Source organism: Brugia malayi (assembly GCF_000002995.4).
Source record: "Brugia malayi strain FR3 genome assembly, contig: Bm_v4_ChrX_scaffold_001, whole genome shotgun sequence".
NCBI lineage: Eukaryota > Metazoa > Nematoda > Chromadorea > Rhabditida > Onchocercidae > Brugia > Brugia malayi.
Window position 1 is genome coordinate 11,582,726 of NW_025062479.1, and position 13,239 is coordinate 11,595,964.

Below are 13,239 nucleotides of genomic sequence, written 5' to 3' on the forward strand. Positions count from 1 at the left end.
AAAAAAAAAAAAAAAAAAAAAAAAAAACGAATTTACAACATTGATAATATAAATTATATACATGGTAAGTTGCGTTGTCTAAGTTCCTGAATCAGTTGCGTGAAATTGCGTTCACTGTAGACGTGTTTTCGATCATTTGCCACCGTTTCAATGGTATAAAGATTTAATCCAGGACTATTCGTATCAACATGCCCATCACCCTATAAATTTAGAGCTTTTTTATTTCAAAATTTATTGAAATTCAATTACTAAGACTAATCGATCATTTAACTTATTGCTCCAAATGATATAAAATGATTTTGATTTATTAAATAGGATTTATAGTTTAATGGTTAAATAAAGTATTATTTATAAGAAGGAGAAGTATTTGCGGATTGCTTCATTCGTAATCGACTCTTCACTAATTTATAAATGATAAATGTTATACAATTATCATGAAGTATTTTAAGCTTAAATTAACCATTCGATTTTTGGATCTAAGAAGAAGAAAAAAACGATTTTATTCGTATTTTTGCCTTTATTCAATTAATAAATTTCCATAGAAAAGAGAACTGTAAATAAACCTCATAAACTACGGTATAGAGAGTAAATCCGGCTCCTTTAGCATTACGGCTCATCTCCTCAACATCCGGTCCTTTATTACTCCATCCATCCGTAAATACGAGCATAGCTTTTTTTGCGATTTCATTAGGTCGACCACCGTGTTGTTTGTCCTTTTGTTCAATTCCAAGTCGAATTCCTTCACCTATAGAAATTGATTAATTATGAATCTTTTTGTAATACGATAATTAAATTATGAATTATTATTTATTTCATATTATTTTAATAACATTCATTGGTAGTAATTGATTAAAACATTTCATTTTATTAATTGTAATTCCATCTCCTTTTTTTTTTTTCGGGTCAAAGAAACTAAAGCATTATTTATAAGAAGGAAAAGTTTTTGCTTATAAAAATGGTTGAAACAAACCAACTGCAGTTGTACCACCTGAGGATTCCAATCTTCGGATTGCAGTTACAATATCTTTTCCATTGAAGTATCTAAATTCATTAGTAAAATATATTTTTTTGACTTGTGCATACAAAAAATATGAAACTATTTAGTTGTTTAGCTGAAATGATTTGTAAATATATGTTTTATTTTTAATGAATTATAACTAGGTTTTTTTGGTATGACTAATAAATTACTATCTATAATTGGAATTCACGAAAACTTTAAGAGAAAAGAAAATAAGAAAAATAGAGAAGGAATAAATATTATATATATATATATGTTCATGAAGTTTCAATCTGTTTCATAATTTATAATTTTTGTGCTTATTGATTCTGGAATGTGAAAATTTTTTAGCTTTAAGAATTTCAATTATTATTTTTATTGGGTAATATTCCTTCTTTTTCTTTTTCCTTTTTTTTTGCAACATTATTTGATTTCGTCTTAGGATTAACACTTAATTCATTCAAATTACCATTTAATTACAAATTAAAATTATATGTTAAAGTAATTTAGCTCAAAGAAGAGACTGAATGATAAAATTAGTAACTTATCTGTACATTCGGTCAGCTTACCATTATTTCGAAATAATTTTAAGATTTGAGGATAGAGTAAAACTTAAATTTCGCTTTGTTTTAATTTCACACATTTTTCAAAATTTGTAATTCATCATTAAAAAATGAAAGCTTCGACCTGTCTAAATTAAATTGTGTCCTTGTTTTACCCACTGAGCTAAATGTTATTAGTGCAATTCGACTAAATCGTCGACCAATTAAAAGCCTATTGATCAATTCTTCAGCCATTTCTATGTATTTCCGGTAAACAGGATTGGTTGTTGTTGATAAATCCATAACAAGTACCACATCCTGCTCACAGCCTGTAATTTTATCCTTTTTTTTCTTTCAGCTATAACAAATTTTTAAGAATAATACCTAAAATATCATCCAAAGAGTACAATATCTTCATTTCATATCCCGGAAGATACTATATTAGACAAAATTATTTTAATTAATTTCATTTATTTAAATTATCAATAAATCTATAGCTCACAAGAAATTTGAACTGAAAATTCAATCAAATTATGATAAAATAATTTCGCAGTTTGTATTCAATTCATATAAAATATCCGACAAATCATTTCAGTTTCAAAATTTTCAATTAGATAATAAATTAGCATATCACTGTGTTATCAAATTTATGATTACAATAATTCGACACTTTTTTTTAAATTGACAATTAATTTTATTGATCAGTTGATTTAAACTAAACAACTAACTGATATCATTTATTTATCAAACTGAAATTAAGTCATAAAATATAAATACCTGAGATTGGATTAGTTGTAGTTGTAGTAGCTGTTGTTGTTGTCGTTGTTGTTGTCGTTGTTGTTGTTGTTGTACGACATTTTTCCTGTGCTTGTCGAAGTAATTTACGCGTAATATCAGCTGCTAATTTTCGACCGCTTTGTAATATAATATGATTGATGTTACCAGTTATTTCAAGTAGTTCATTTCTAGAAAAGAAATTAAATTTCAAAATTAACAGTAATTTGTTTTGTTAGGAAAAAAATTTAGCATTTTAACTTTTATCATTGTTAATTTTATTTGTTTATTTCTTTACACAAATAAAAAAATTATCATATTAAATTATTGTGATAATTAAAATGATGGAAATTTCAACTTTATTCTTTATTTTATAAAATTAAGAGAAGTGTTTTCATAAAATTTAAAAATCACAAAAAAGAACAAAGAAAACTTTGTTTTCTCATCTTAGTAAAATTATTGGCATAAAAAGTAAATTGATAATTAAAGTCAATTTGTTAGTGATTATTGAAAACACTGAAAAAAAAAGAGGAAAAGAACAAGTTTAAATTATATGCTATTAAAATTTATTCATGCTATCTTCTATAATATAAAAGAGACAAACGATATAATATAATAAAATCATAAGGGTATATTTAGAAATTTTCTTTTAAAAAATATACAAAATTCTTGTGCCTAATCATTTTATTTACTTTTTTTTTCCTAATTACTTGTATTTGCTTTGTCATTTTTTAAACATTTATTATCAATTTTACACCTTATAAACTTAATTAATCATTGAAAATTACCGAAAAAAAAAAAAAAAAAGAAAAAGAAAAATTAACCACCCACCCATTTCTTGTAAACTAAATATCTCAAAAAAACACTTTTTTTTGAACAATTGAAAAAAAAGAAAAAAAGAAAATAGAAATTTATACTTGTCAACAGCATCAGGATCACCAGTTGCTGCTGCAAAAACCCATGTATTCGGAATTTGTTGCAATTGTTGAGCTGGAATTTTAGGATCATCTGCACTTCGACCATCCGTAACAACCATTATAAGAGTAGGAATTGACTTATTACGTGTTTCCATTAATTCAAGTCCAAGTTCTAATGCTTTCCTAAACAAAACATAATATGAAAAGTTCAAATTTTTTAATTTTTTTCTTCTAAAAACATATGCAAAAATTTCAACTTAATTATATTTTAATTAACTAAAACGAACAAATGTCTGCTTCATTTTCAATTATTTTTTTTCCTTCCTTCTAACTTTCAATATTTAAATTATAAAATCAGCTTAAAAATTTCGAGAAATTAATATTCATTTGAATTTCTTGTATAAAAAAGGAAGAAAAAACAAATTTTTTCCAGTTTTTTTTTTTTTTTTTTTAAAAAAATAAATTAGGAAAAAAATGAAAAGAAAAACATTTAAGATTCAAGATCGTTTAAAATTGAAGTAAAGTATGAAAATTCGATTTAAAATTGCAAATTTCTCCAACTTTGTATTTGTTGTACCACCAATAGCTCTTAAACCAAGCACAATTTTTGTAAATTCTTCGTTGTTTTTAGCAAAATTCCATTTGAATACTTCACGACGATAACTCAGTCCAGAATATACAATCATTGCTACCTGGAAGAAAAATAAGTACTAAATTTTCAAAAAAAAAAAAAACATTCAATGAATCAATGAATAATTTCTCACTCAATTTTTTATTCAAATATCTTAAAAATAAAAAGTTCCGATGAAATTATTCAAACCATACAATACAGTTACAGTTAATCTATTAGAAAGAAATATTTATTATAACAATTATGTTATTTAGTCAATTTATTATTTTGCAAAAATTAAATTACGTAATAAATTCTAGCTAAATTATAACCAGTAAAATGTGTTTAGCATTAAGCTTTTTAAGCTAATTAAGCTCACTGTCTCATACATATATACGTTTTTTTCTCTTCATAAAAACAAATTTAATTAATTAATTAATTAACCCGGTGTGTATCTGGCCCAATGTCAAGTTCCTCCGAAACATTGACGACAAAATTTCGACTTCTATTAAATCCACCTTTGACAGAATCTGAACGATCCAATATAACGAGAACATTGAGATAACAACTAACTGGAAAAATTGGCGTCTGTGTTTTCACATAAATCAATAATACTGTTGCTAAGCCCTGAAATTTTCAAAATTAAAATCTTAATAAAAATAAAAATGCAAACAATTAAACAAATACTATTAAACAAAATAAATTTTAAATCGGATTTAAACAATTTTCTAAATTTAATTTATTTTTATAACGATGGTATTTTGCTGTAATTTGAATTAATTCAACAAATATAAGGATAAATTTTTTTTTTAGATAAAATAAAATGTTTGAGACAAATAAGATATTACTTTTTATGCAGTTTTCATACATCATATTGAACTAATATTAGTAATTCTACTTCATTAATTGTAAATTTTAAAGAGTACAGCCAAAAAATGGTTGAATAGAAATCAAACAAAAGATTCTTAAAAAATTTTCGTACAATGAAAAAAGAAAAATACTTGAAAATAAAAAAAAAGAAAAAAGCTATTGAATGAGCAAATATAATTCGTTGTTATTATAATTTAGCTCATTTGCAGAATTAAAAAAAATAGGTAATTTTTTACTCAGAATTCGGGTGCAAAGATTTTCCTTTTCTTTTTCATTTTTATTATTTCAAAAAATTTCGTTGAGATATTTTGATACTTATCCATTCACATAGTTTTTTTCTCTTTGCTTTTGTATATCCTTTAAATGTTTAATTTATCATTTTTTTTCTCACTACTTTATGAATTAAAATTTGCAAATTTACTCAATGTAAAAAGTTTTAAAATAGCAATGAAATTTTAGGAATTTGACTAAATTTATTGTACAACTTTTCTTTTTTTATAAACTGAAATCTATGTCTGATTTGAAATGAACTAATAAATTTTATATAAAATATATTAGCAAGAAAAAAACACAGCGAAAAAAATTTTTAGGTTCTTTATTGCTTAAAGAAGGAGAAAAAAAATAAATTAGAAAATGATAAAGGATAATTATTTAAACCGGTTAAAATTTTTGTTTTTCGTGTTTTTTTTTTTGTCAATCAGTTCATTATATGTGTTAATTTCTTCCACTCATTTTTTTCCTTTTTACAACTGAAACATAATCAAAATATATGAATCTTTCTTAATTAATAAGCGAGAAAAAAAAAAAAAAAAAAAACAAGCTAATATAGACAAACTATTAAAGTTGATTTTAAATTAAACAATTTTTGGAGAAAAACAAAGAAAGAAAGAAAAATAACAAAAAAAAAATGTAGAAAGCAAATAAATTTTTAAGCAATTTCCTTTAAATAGCTTATTAGTTTCAAAAAAAAAAAGAAAGTGAAAAACATTTTGTTTATTCGCTTTTTTCTGAATCGTAATCTTTTTGAAAATAAAAAAAAGAAAGAAAAGATTTGAAAAAGAAAAAACTATAAGTTGGAATTGTTCAAAGAGAATTTCAACAGCTAATTAATTATTGATTCACTAAGTATTTTGTTCAGAAATTAAAAGTTAAATTGCAGTTGGAAGATATTAGTATATTAAATAATTATTTTTTTGGTATTTGAAAAAAATAGTGTAATAGTTGAAAATTATTACAACAAACTTTAATATGAAATTAAAATTTGTCAATTTGAAAATAATTAAATTAATTAGTAAGTGCTGTAAATTCGCAAATAATACAATAAAGTTTTATTCCATTTCATTTATTGCTACTAATTTTGACTAGAAAAGGTGAATGAAAAAAGAGTTCCAATTATGAAATATTATATATTTTTAAACATTTCTACCAATTTTTAATTTTGATTCACCCACTTAATTATCAAAATTTCTTTTCCATTCTTCCTTTTCCAATCAAATGCTACTTTTTGAACATTTTCCTATCATTAATTTCGTTTTATATAATAAAAAGAAAAAAATCAAGTAAAATGAATTAGTAGAAGAGAAAGTAAAATTTTGAAAGGAACAAGAAGAAAAAAATTGAATCAAACTGAATGTTTGACCTTGAAAAAATTTTTAATTCAAAAAAATATTTGAAAAAATAAAAAAAAAAAAGTCCTTATTGAGAACCATATGATTTTTCTAAAAGCAAAATATATGAATTTTATTGGAAAATATTATAATAATTAAGCATGAATTAAAAAAAAAATAAACACCAAGCATTAAAGTTAAAAAAAAGCTAATGAATCATTGGTTAATTATCATTACCAAAAGTGTTAACACATCAAATGAATAATAATTTTCATTGTTAATGAGAAAATTATCAAATTGCCTTCTTTGTCTATTTATTTTTTATTAAGAAATAAGTACAAGTGATAAGATCAGAAAGACATTATTAATTTCAGCATTTTATAGCCAAATATTTCAGTGTAACTGAAGTTACTGATAATGAAATTTGATGAGACTTAATTAATAATAGTATGAAATTTGTTTATCATATCTTATCATTGCAATTCTCATAAAGATAACTCTGTACAAAATGTGAGTACTTCAATATGTATATAAAAAGTTATGTGAATACTTCAATATGGTAAATTTTAAAATGAGATTAGACTAGATTTGACAGAAATTTATGGGTATTATAAATCGTTAAGTCTGTAAGACTGACCGAAATTATGATTGAAATTTATGCAAAAAAAGGCAAAAATTTAATTTACAAACAATTGATAGTTGAAAATATTTTAAAATCTAATATCTCATCAAGAAAGCAATAAGGAGTTTCAAGGAAAAACCAATGTATATTTAATTTTAAAACATAACATTTTTAAATTTCTCTATTAAAGTTAATATTTAGTTTTCATTAAAAAAAAAAAACTTATCGTTTGAATAAATAACTTTTTATTATTTTAGCTTAGTTCTAAAATCTGCCAATTAATTTTTTCAATTCCAAAAAAATTTCTGAAAATAATTTAGTCACTTCATTCTTATTAATAACAATTCCACCTATATCTATTCACCAATAATTTCAAATAGTCGAAGTTTAAAAACGAATTTCTACGCAATCAAACTTGCACTTACATAATGCTATAAATTAAATCTGCAAAAATGTGCTATCAAATTAATGAAATTCACGTCAAAAAAGAGGCAGATTTTTGGTATATTAAATTAATAATAGTTGCAATAAAAAAGTTAAAAAAAAGACAAAAAAATGATATAAGAAATAAATTTGTTAAAATCACTCCGACACTTTTAACAAATGGCATGTCAAATGTCATTAAATCGTAAATCTGATCTTCCCGTCCATTTTGGCCTCTTTTTTTCTTTTTTCATCCTAATAATTAAATTTTTTCCTTTTTTACATTTCAGGTTTGAATATTTATCTTTTTTTTTCTTCTAAAAACTCATCTCAAAGTTATTTTACTTTATGTGATTTCACTTCGTAAATGTGACGAATAATTTTTAAAATATTTCACAAATTAATATTTCCTCTATACCTTATTTTAAGATTTAATAGAAAATGAACAATTTATCATTTATCTTGTCTGTTACAAAAATGATGTGTAAATTTTAAAAATTTCATAAAATTTTACTTCAATTTTGATTTAACAGCTCATAATTTTTTTTAAAAAAAAAGAAAGCATAGTAGTTTTAGATTTTTTTTACTTCTTAAAAATACTTTTTTAAAAATAAATGACAAAAATTGGTAGAAGAAAGACTTATCAATTCTTCAACCGAAGTCAATTTTTTTTTAAACAAAAAAGGATAAAAAATCGAAATAAATGCACCAAATTGACTTGAAAAGACAATATCCTTCGGCAAATTTTGTATAATTCAAACATTTACAAGAAGAGAAAAAATACTTTTCTTAAAAAATAGAGTCAAAAAAAAGTAAAATAATAATAAGGAAACAAAAAATGATGTAAAAAATGGAAGAAAGGTTGAGTTATTAGAAATTATTCAATTGTGAGAAATTATTTCAAGAAAAACTCTCACCATTAGTATATTTTAAATACATTGGGAAATTTTAAACAAAAAAGATATTTAAATTAAAAATTTTTCAATTGAATAATTTGGCAAAATTTTGAAATATGTTCAAAAAATTTTTTAAGAAATATTTGTACAACCTAAATTGTGCTGATGGCATTTTCTTTATTAATGGTAAAAAAATATCGGAACAATTAATTAATTAAAAATATATGATAAAAATAAAAAAGAAACCAAACTTATTAGGATAAAAATAATTAAATCAATTAATAAGATAAAAAAAAAATTTTTTTTCTCTAATTAATAAAAAGTAAGTTTACCAGTATGATCAAATGTTGCCTAGCCATACGTGTTGTATATGATGACAATGTGTCATATAGGATATTTCGCGTTCGTTAAAGTTTGTTTCTGTGGTACAAAGAAAAACAAAAATGATAGATAAATGGATGGAGGAGAACAGGAGGGCAATGGAGGGGAACGAGTGGGCACATGGAAAGCTAGAAGAACGGGTTTCAATCTTCCTCCTACAAAATTTAATACCATTGCTATACCTTTTTTTTGTCCTTCAAAAAATTTTTTTTGACATTAATTATACAGGTTAATGAGATGAAAAAAAAGTGAGGAAGATATGAATAGATATTTATTTGTCATTATGAAATTTAAAATAATTATTACATAAAAATTTGGTTCGAACAAAATACAAAATAATACATTTTTGAGATTATTAAATTCATGCTAAAATAATCGTACATTAAGTGTTTTCTAGTATTAAATTACTTGAGTAATTTTGCCAAATTGTAGTAATTTTGAGTAAAAATTGAATAATTTTTCTTTGTCATATGATTATTTCATTTTTTCAAGATTTCTTTTTCATAATAAAATTCAAATGATATAATGATGAATATTATTTGGGAAAATTAAAAAGGAAGAAAAAATTTTAAGTATAACTCTAAGAAAAAGAAAAACTCCCAAACTGAAAGCTTCAGAATAATAATAGTATGAGAATTTGGTCATAAGATAAAGGCAAAAAAAAAAAATATTATTATCAATGAAAATACTATGCTCACTGAGAAATGGCAAAATCTGGCACCTTTATCTTCCTTATCACTGTCAATTTTTTGGTAATATGAATAAATATTTTTCATTCTCACATGCAACAATAATAGGCTAAGGAAAAGTTAAAAATGAAAAAGAAAAATATGGTTATTTCTCATAAAATAGAAATTTCTGCAATTCCTACCTTTTTTAACACTTACCAAAATCTCTTAAAAAACATAAATTTCTATCCTTGGTGCAATCAATGATCCGTTTGTCATCATGAAATCATTTAACAGTTTATCTTTTAACTAGAAATACAATACAGTTTTTAGTATGAAAAGATTCAGCGAAAATATTTAAATTCCAGTTAGTCTAAGCAGAATCAGCATTATTTATGCCATAATAATAACAATAATAATAACGATAGTAATAATAATAATTAGTAATAACAATAATAATAGCAATAATAATCAAATGAAAAGAAAGGAAATTTCAATTTTCAAAAAATCAAGCAATACTTCCAAAAACATTAGTATATAAAAAATGATTATTGTTTGAATTTTGTACAATTTCGTTCCAGAAATAAATTAGTTATGAAAAAATACTGGAAGATTAAAAAATAATGTCTCTACTCTTATTTATCTTCTTTTCTTCCCTTTTTCAAATGTAAATCATTTAATAAATGCTTATTCTGGAAAGTAGCAGTAATTACGGAATATTTATGAATTCTATTAATTTCCCAATAATAAGTGAAATATTGATAATGAAACTTTTTCTTTTGAAATAGTAAATTTAATAAAGCATTGTTGTCACCATTTTTTTTTTATTTTTTTTCAAATAAATCCTTTTATTAACAGGGCAATATATTGCTATCAGATTACATAGTACAATTGTTTTTGCTTTTTTTTTTTTTTTAAAGAAGAAAATTAGATGGTTAATTTTTACTAAATTCTTCTAAAGAATTTGGCGGAAATTAATTGCTACCAATGATTTACATGGTAATTACCATTGTATCGTTCACATAAATTATATAACAAACACAGGTGAGCTCATAACCTGTTGGTTAGTCATACTAGTTAAACTATTAAATGAAAGCTATCAGTTAAATCATTTAAATTGTCTCATATCAGATAACTGTTAGGACCAATAAAATTAACTACAAGCATTAATTATTATTCATATTACTTCGCAAACTATTATCAACATCGCTACAATTCGATAAATCTTATAATTTTTATTACAGTTAAAAATTTTTCTATTATTATTGTGTTTTCAAAGTTTATTACATCTTAAAGCTCTTATTATCATTAACAATATTATCATTGTTATTATTACAAATATCATCATACGTATCGTATTTGCACTCTTTCAGCAACATCCTTTTAACAAATTTACGCAATATGCAGTTCCACCTTTCTTTTCCTATTTTCTTGTTCTTTTTTTTTTTTTTTTGCTGAAAAAATGAGTTAGTGAACATGTATTCACTAATGACAAATGTTTTTTCTACACTTCAGAAACAAGTAAAATGATTCAGATATTTGGAAGAATTTCCAATAATTACCGCTAGAACATAATGAAATATGACTATATTTTCCGAATTTGGATCACTTTATTTTTAATTTATTTATGTTTACGCTAATACTTCACGAATTACGATGTTATTGATTGATTTCTTTAAAAGTTTTCTTTATTTGTAATTCATTTTGAACACTAAAGTTCTCTTTCCCTTTTCTCCTTTTTTCCCCGCATCTCCCGCTTCTTCTCTTCCCTTCCTAAATAAAAAAAAAAATCATTAATCACGTTTGAGCAAAGAGAATTTCAAAAATACCGACCAAAAGCAAGAAATTGAAAAATGTAGAATTTCACATAAATAAAATTTGCAGTTTAACAAACATCAGTCCTTGAATTCTTCAAATTTCTTTTTTTTTTTCCTTCCCCTTCATCAGCTCTACAATTTAATTGAGCAAGGTTCACCACTACGAAGTGTTTGTAATAGCAAATCAAATTTTAACTGGAAGGTAAAGGACAAGGAACTTTCTGGTAATCTGATACATACTCTGAGTATCGCACAAAAAAAAGCATAGCAAATTGTGAGTGAAATTTGCTGAAGTTTTTTCTTTTTTTCTTAAAACTTTGTTAAGTAGCTACTTCAGCAAAATGATCTATTTTGAATTGGAAAATTTGATGTAAAAAAAGATCAAAAGTGGTTTGTTCTTTTTCAAATACAAAACAGCGTAATTTACAAAAAGAAGATCAAAATGGTCATTTTTTTTCCTCACAGAAATCAAACAATCTCATTGATATTATCAAGGTTAGGTAATCATTTTGGTGAAAAATACTATTTTATATTGAAATTTTAAATCCAAAAGATTCTCTTGCACAATTAAAAATATCTGCTTCCAGTGAACTGATAAAAAAAGTTTCGCAATTTCAACAAGAGATATGAACCCTTTGCGTTACAAAAAAAAAAAAAAGAAAGAAGGAAGGAAAGAAAAAGAGTCTCTTCCTCAATAAGCCCATATCTAAAATTTATTTGGAAATTTATCATTTATTCAAAATATCAGAATATTTGAATATAGCTTACTCGTACTATTTTCTTACTATGCATGTTTACAATTCTTAGAAATGAAATATTTATCTTCAAAGAAATTTTACCATTGACATCAATTAAATCCGTTAAAAATTTGAAACACTAGCAGCTTGTGATTAAAATATACAAAACGAACTAATTTTAATTTCAAATTCCGTAGAGAAGGGAGAAGTTGCGAATAAAATGAAGAATTCCTCATTGTCCGATCGAGATTGAATAAAAGTATAACATGCATATCTACATTTAAGGAATGTTTAATTTGGATATTTAATCATGAAAATATTACAAATGCCTAAGGAAACAATCAGCTCATGTTCTTGAAAGTTTAAATTTCAGGAAATTATAGTCGTAAAACTCGAAAGTATAATCCGTAAATCTTTCGAAAACCGTACAGAAATTCTAGATTTGCTCAATTATCCTGATATTGATTATGTTATGTGAAACTTCGAGATGTTTTAAAGATTTGACAAAAATGAACTCAGAAGAAAGAAATGAATGAAATTATCAATATGGTTACTGACGAAATGAGGTTAATAGCCTTAAATGAATTATAATTAAAACAATAAAAGAGAAAAAAAAAAAGAAACTGAAAACCCAACGTTTTATTTTCATTTGCTAAGGATTTAATTTCGAAATATAAATTTTAGACCTTATCCCCAGAATAATTTCAGAAGAAGATCAAACAGGTAATGTAAGTTGAACTCGGAAGATTTTGCCCATACTTCATCACTTCTCATTGAATTTATATTTCAACCATATCATATATTCCTGATATTTCGCTTTAGTAGTGCCCATGTATTGGTTACAAAGTAATGTAGGAACGGTAGCCTTTCAAATTCATACTCAAAGCAGTAAATCATTTTCCTCTGACATTCTTCGTATGCATGATGAAATTATAATTTTCTGGATTCAACCTGCTGATAATTTCCTTACTTCGCAAAACTAAAATTCCTTAAATCTTAAACTTATAACAGAACATGAGTTGTAAAAAAAGAAAGGAAAAAGGAATAACTACTGACTCAGAACAAAATTGGAAGAAAAACAGTAGATATATAATTCACAGTGGTCAGCTGATCCTATGACTCTTGTCCACCCATAATGCTTAGTCGATTAAAATAGGTCTGATCGGTTCACCCAACAACTAGAAGATAACGCCATGCTACTGCTTGTCCATCTCTGTAAATGATAGTTATTGATTCATAATAGAATTTACATCAGTTAGTCACAAACCCAAGATTCCGGAATCTTCCTGTTCGAACAAATAGCAGTCAATAATCCAATTCTTCTTCACAAAATGAATAAATGCTTAGAGCTTCAAGGAGTTACAACTGAAAAAACCCA

The 13,239-nt window shown here is 24.3% G+C and overlaps 1 protein-coding gene across 1 annotated transcript; it reads right to left on the reverse strand.

Annotated features, from left to right (window-relative positions):
* Positions 1 to 53: 53 nt before the first annotated feature.
* Bm2314 (von Willebrand factor type A domain containing protein) lies at positions 54 to 8,617 on the reverse strand (the record flags this gene model as incomplete). Its single annotated transcript, XM_043074512.1, has 9 exons — positions 54 to 200; positions 564 to 745; positions 971 to 1,041; positions 1,685 to 1,868; positions 2,317 to 2,504; positions 3,231 to 3,413; positions 3,792 to 3,922; positions 4,285 to 4,467; positions 8,591 to 8,617. 9 exons carry the CDS (start codon positions 8,615 to 8,617, stop codon positions 54 to 56), a joined length of 1,296 nt encoding a protein of 431 aa, XP_042930446.1.
* Between the last annotated feature and the right edge of the window lie 4,622 nt (positions 8,618 to 13,239).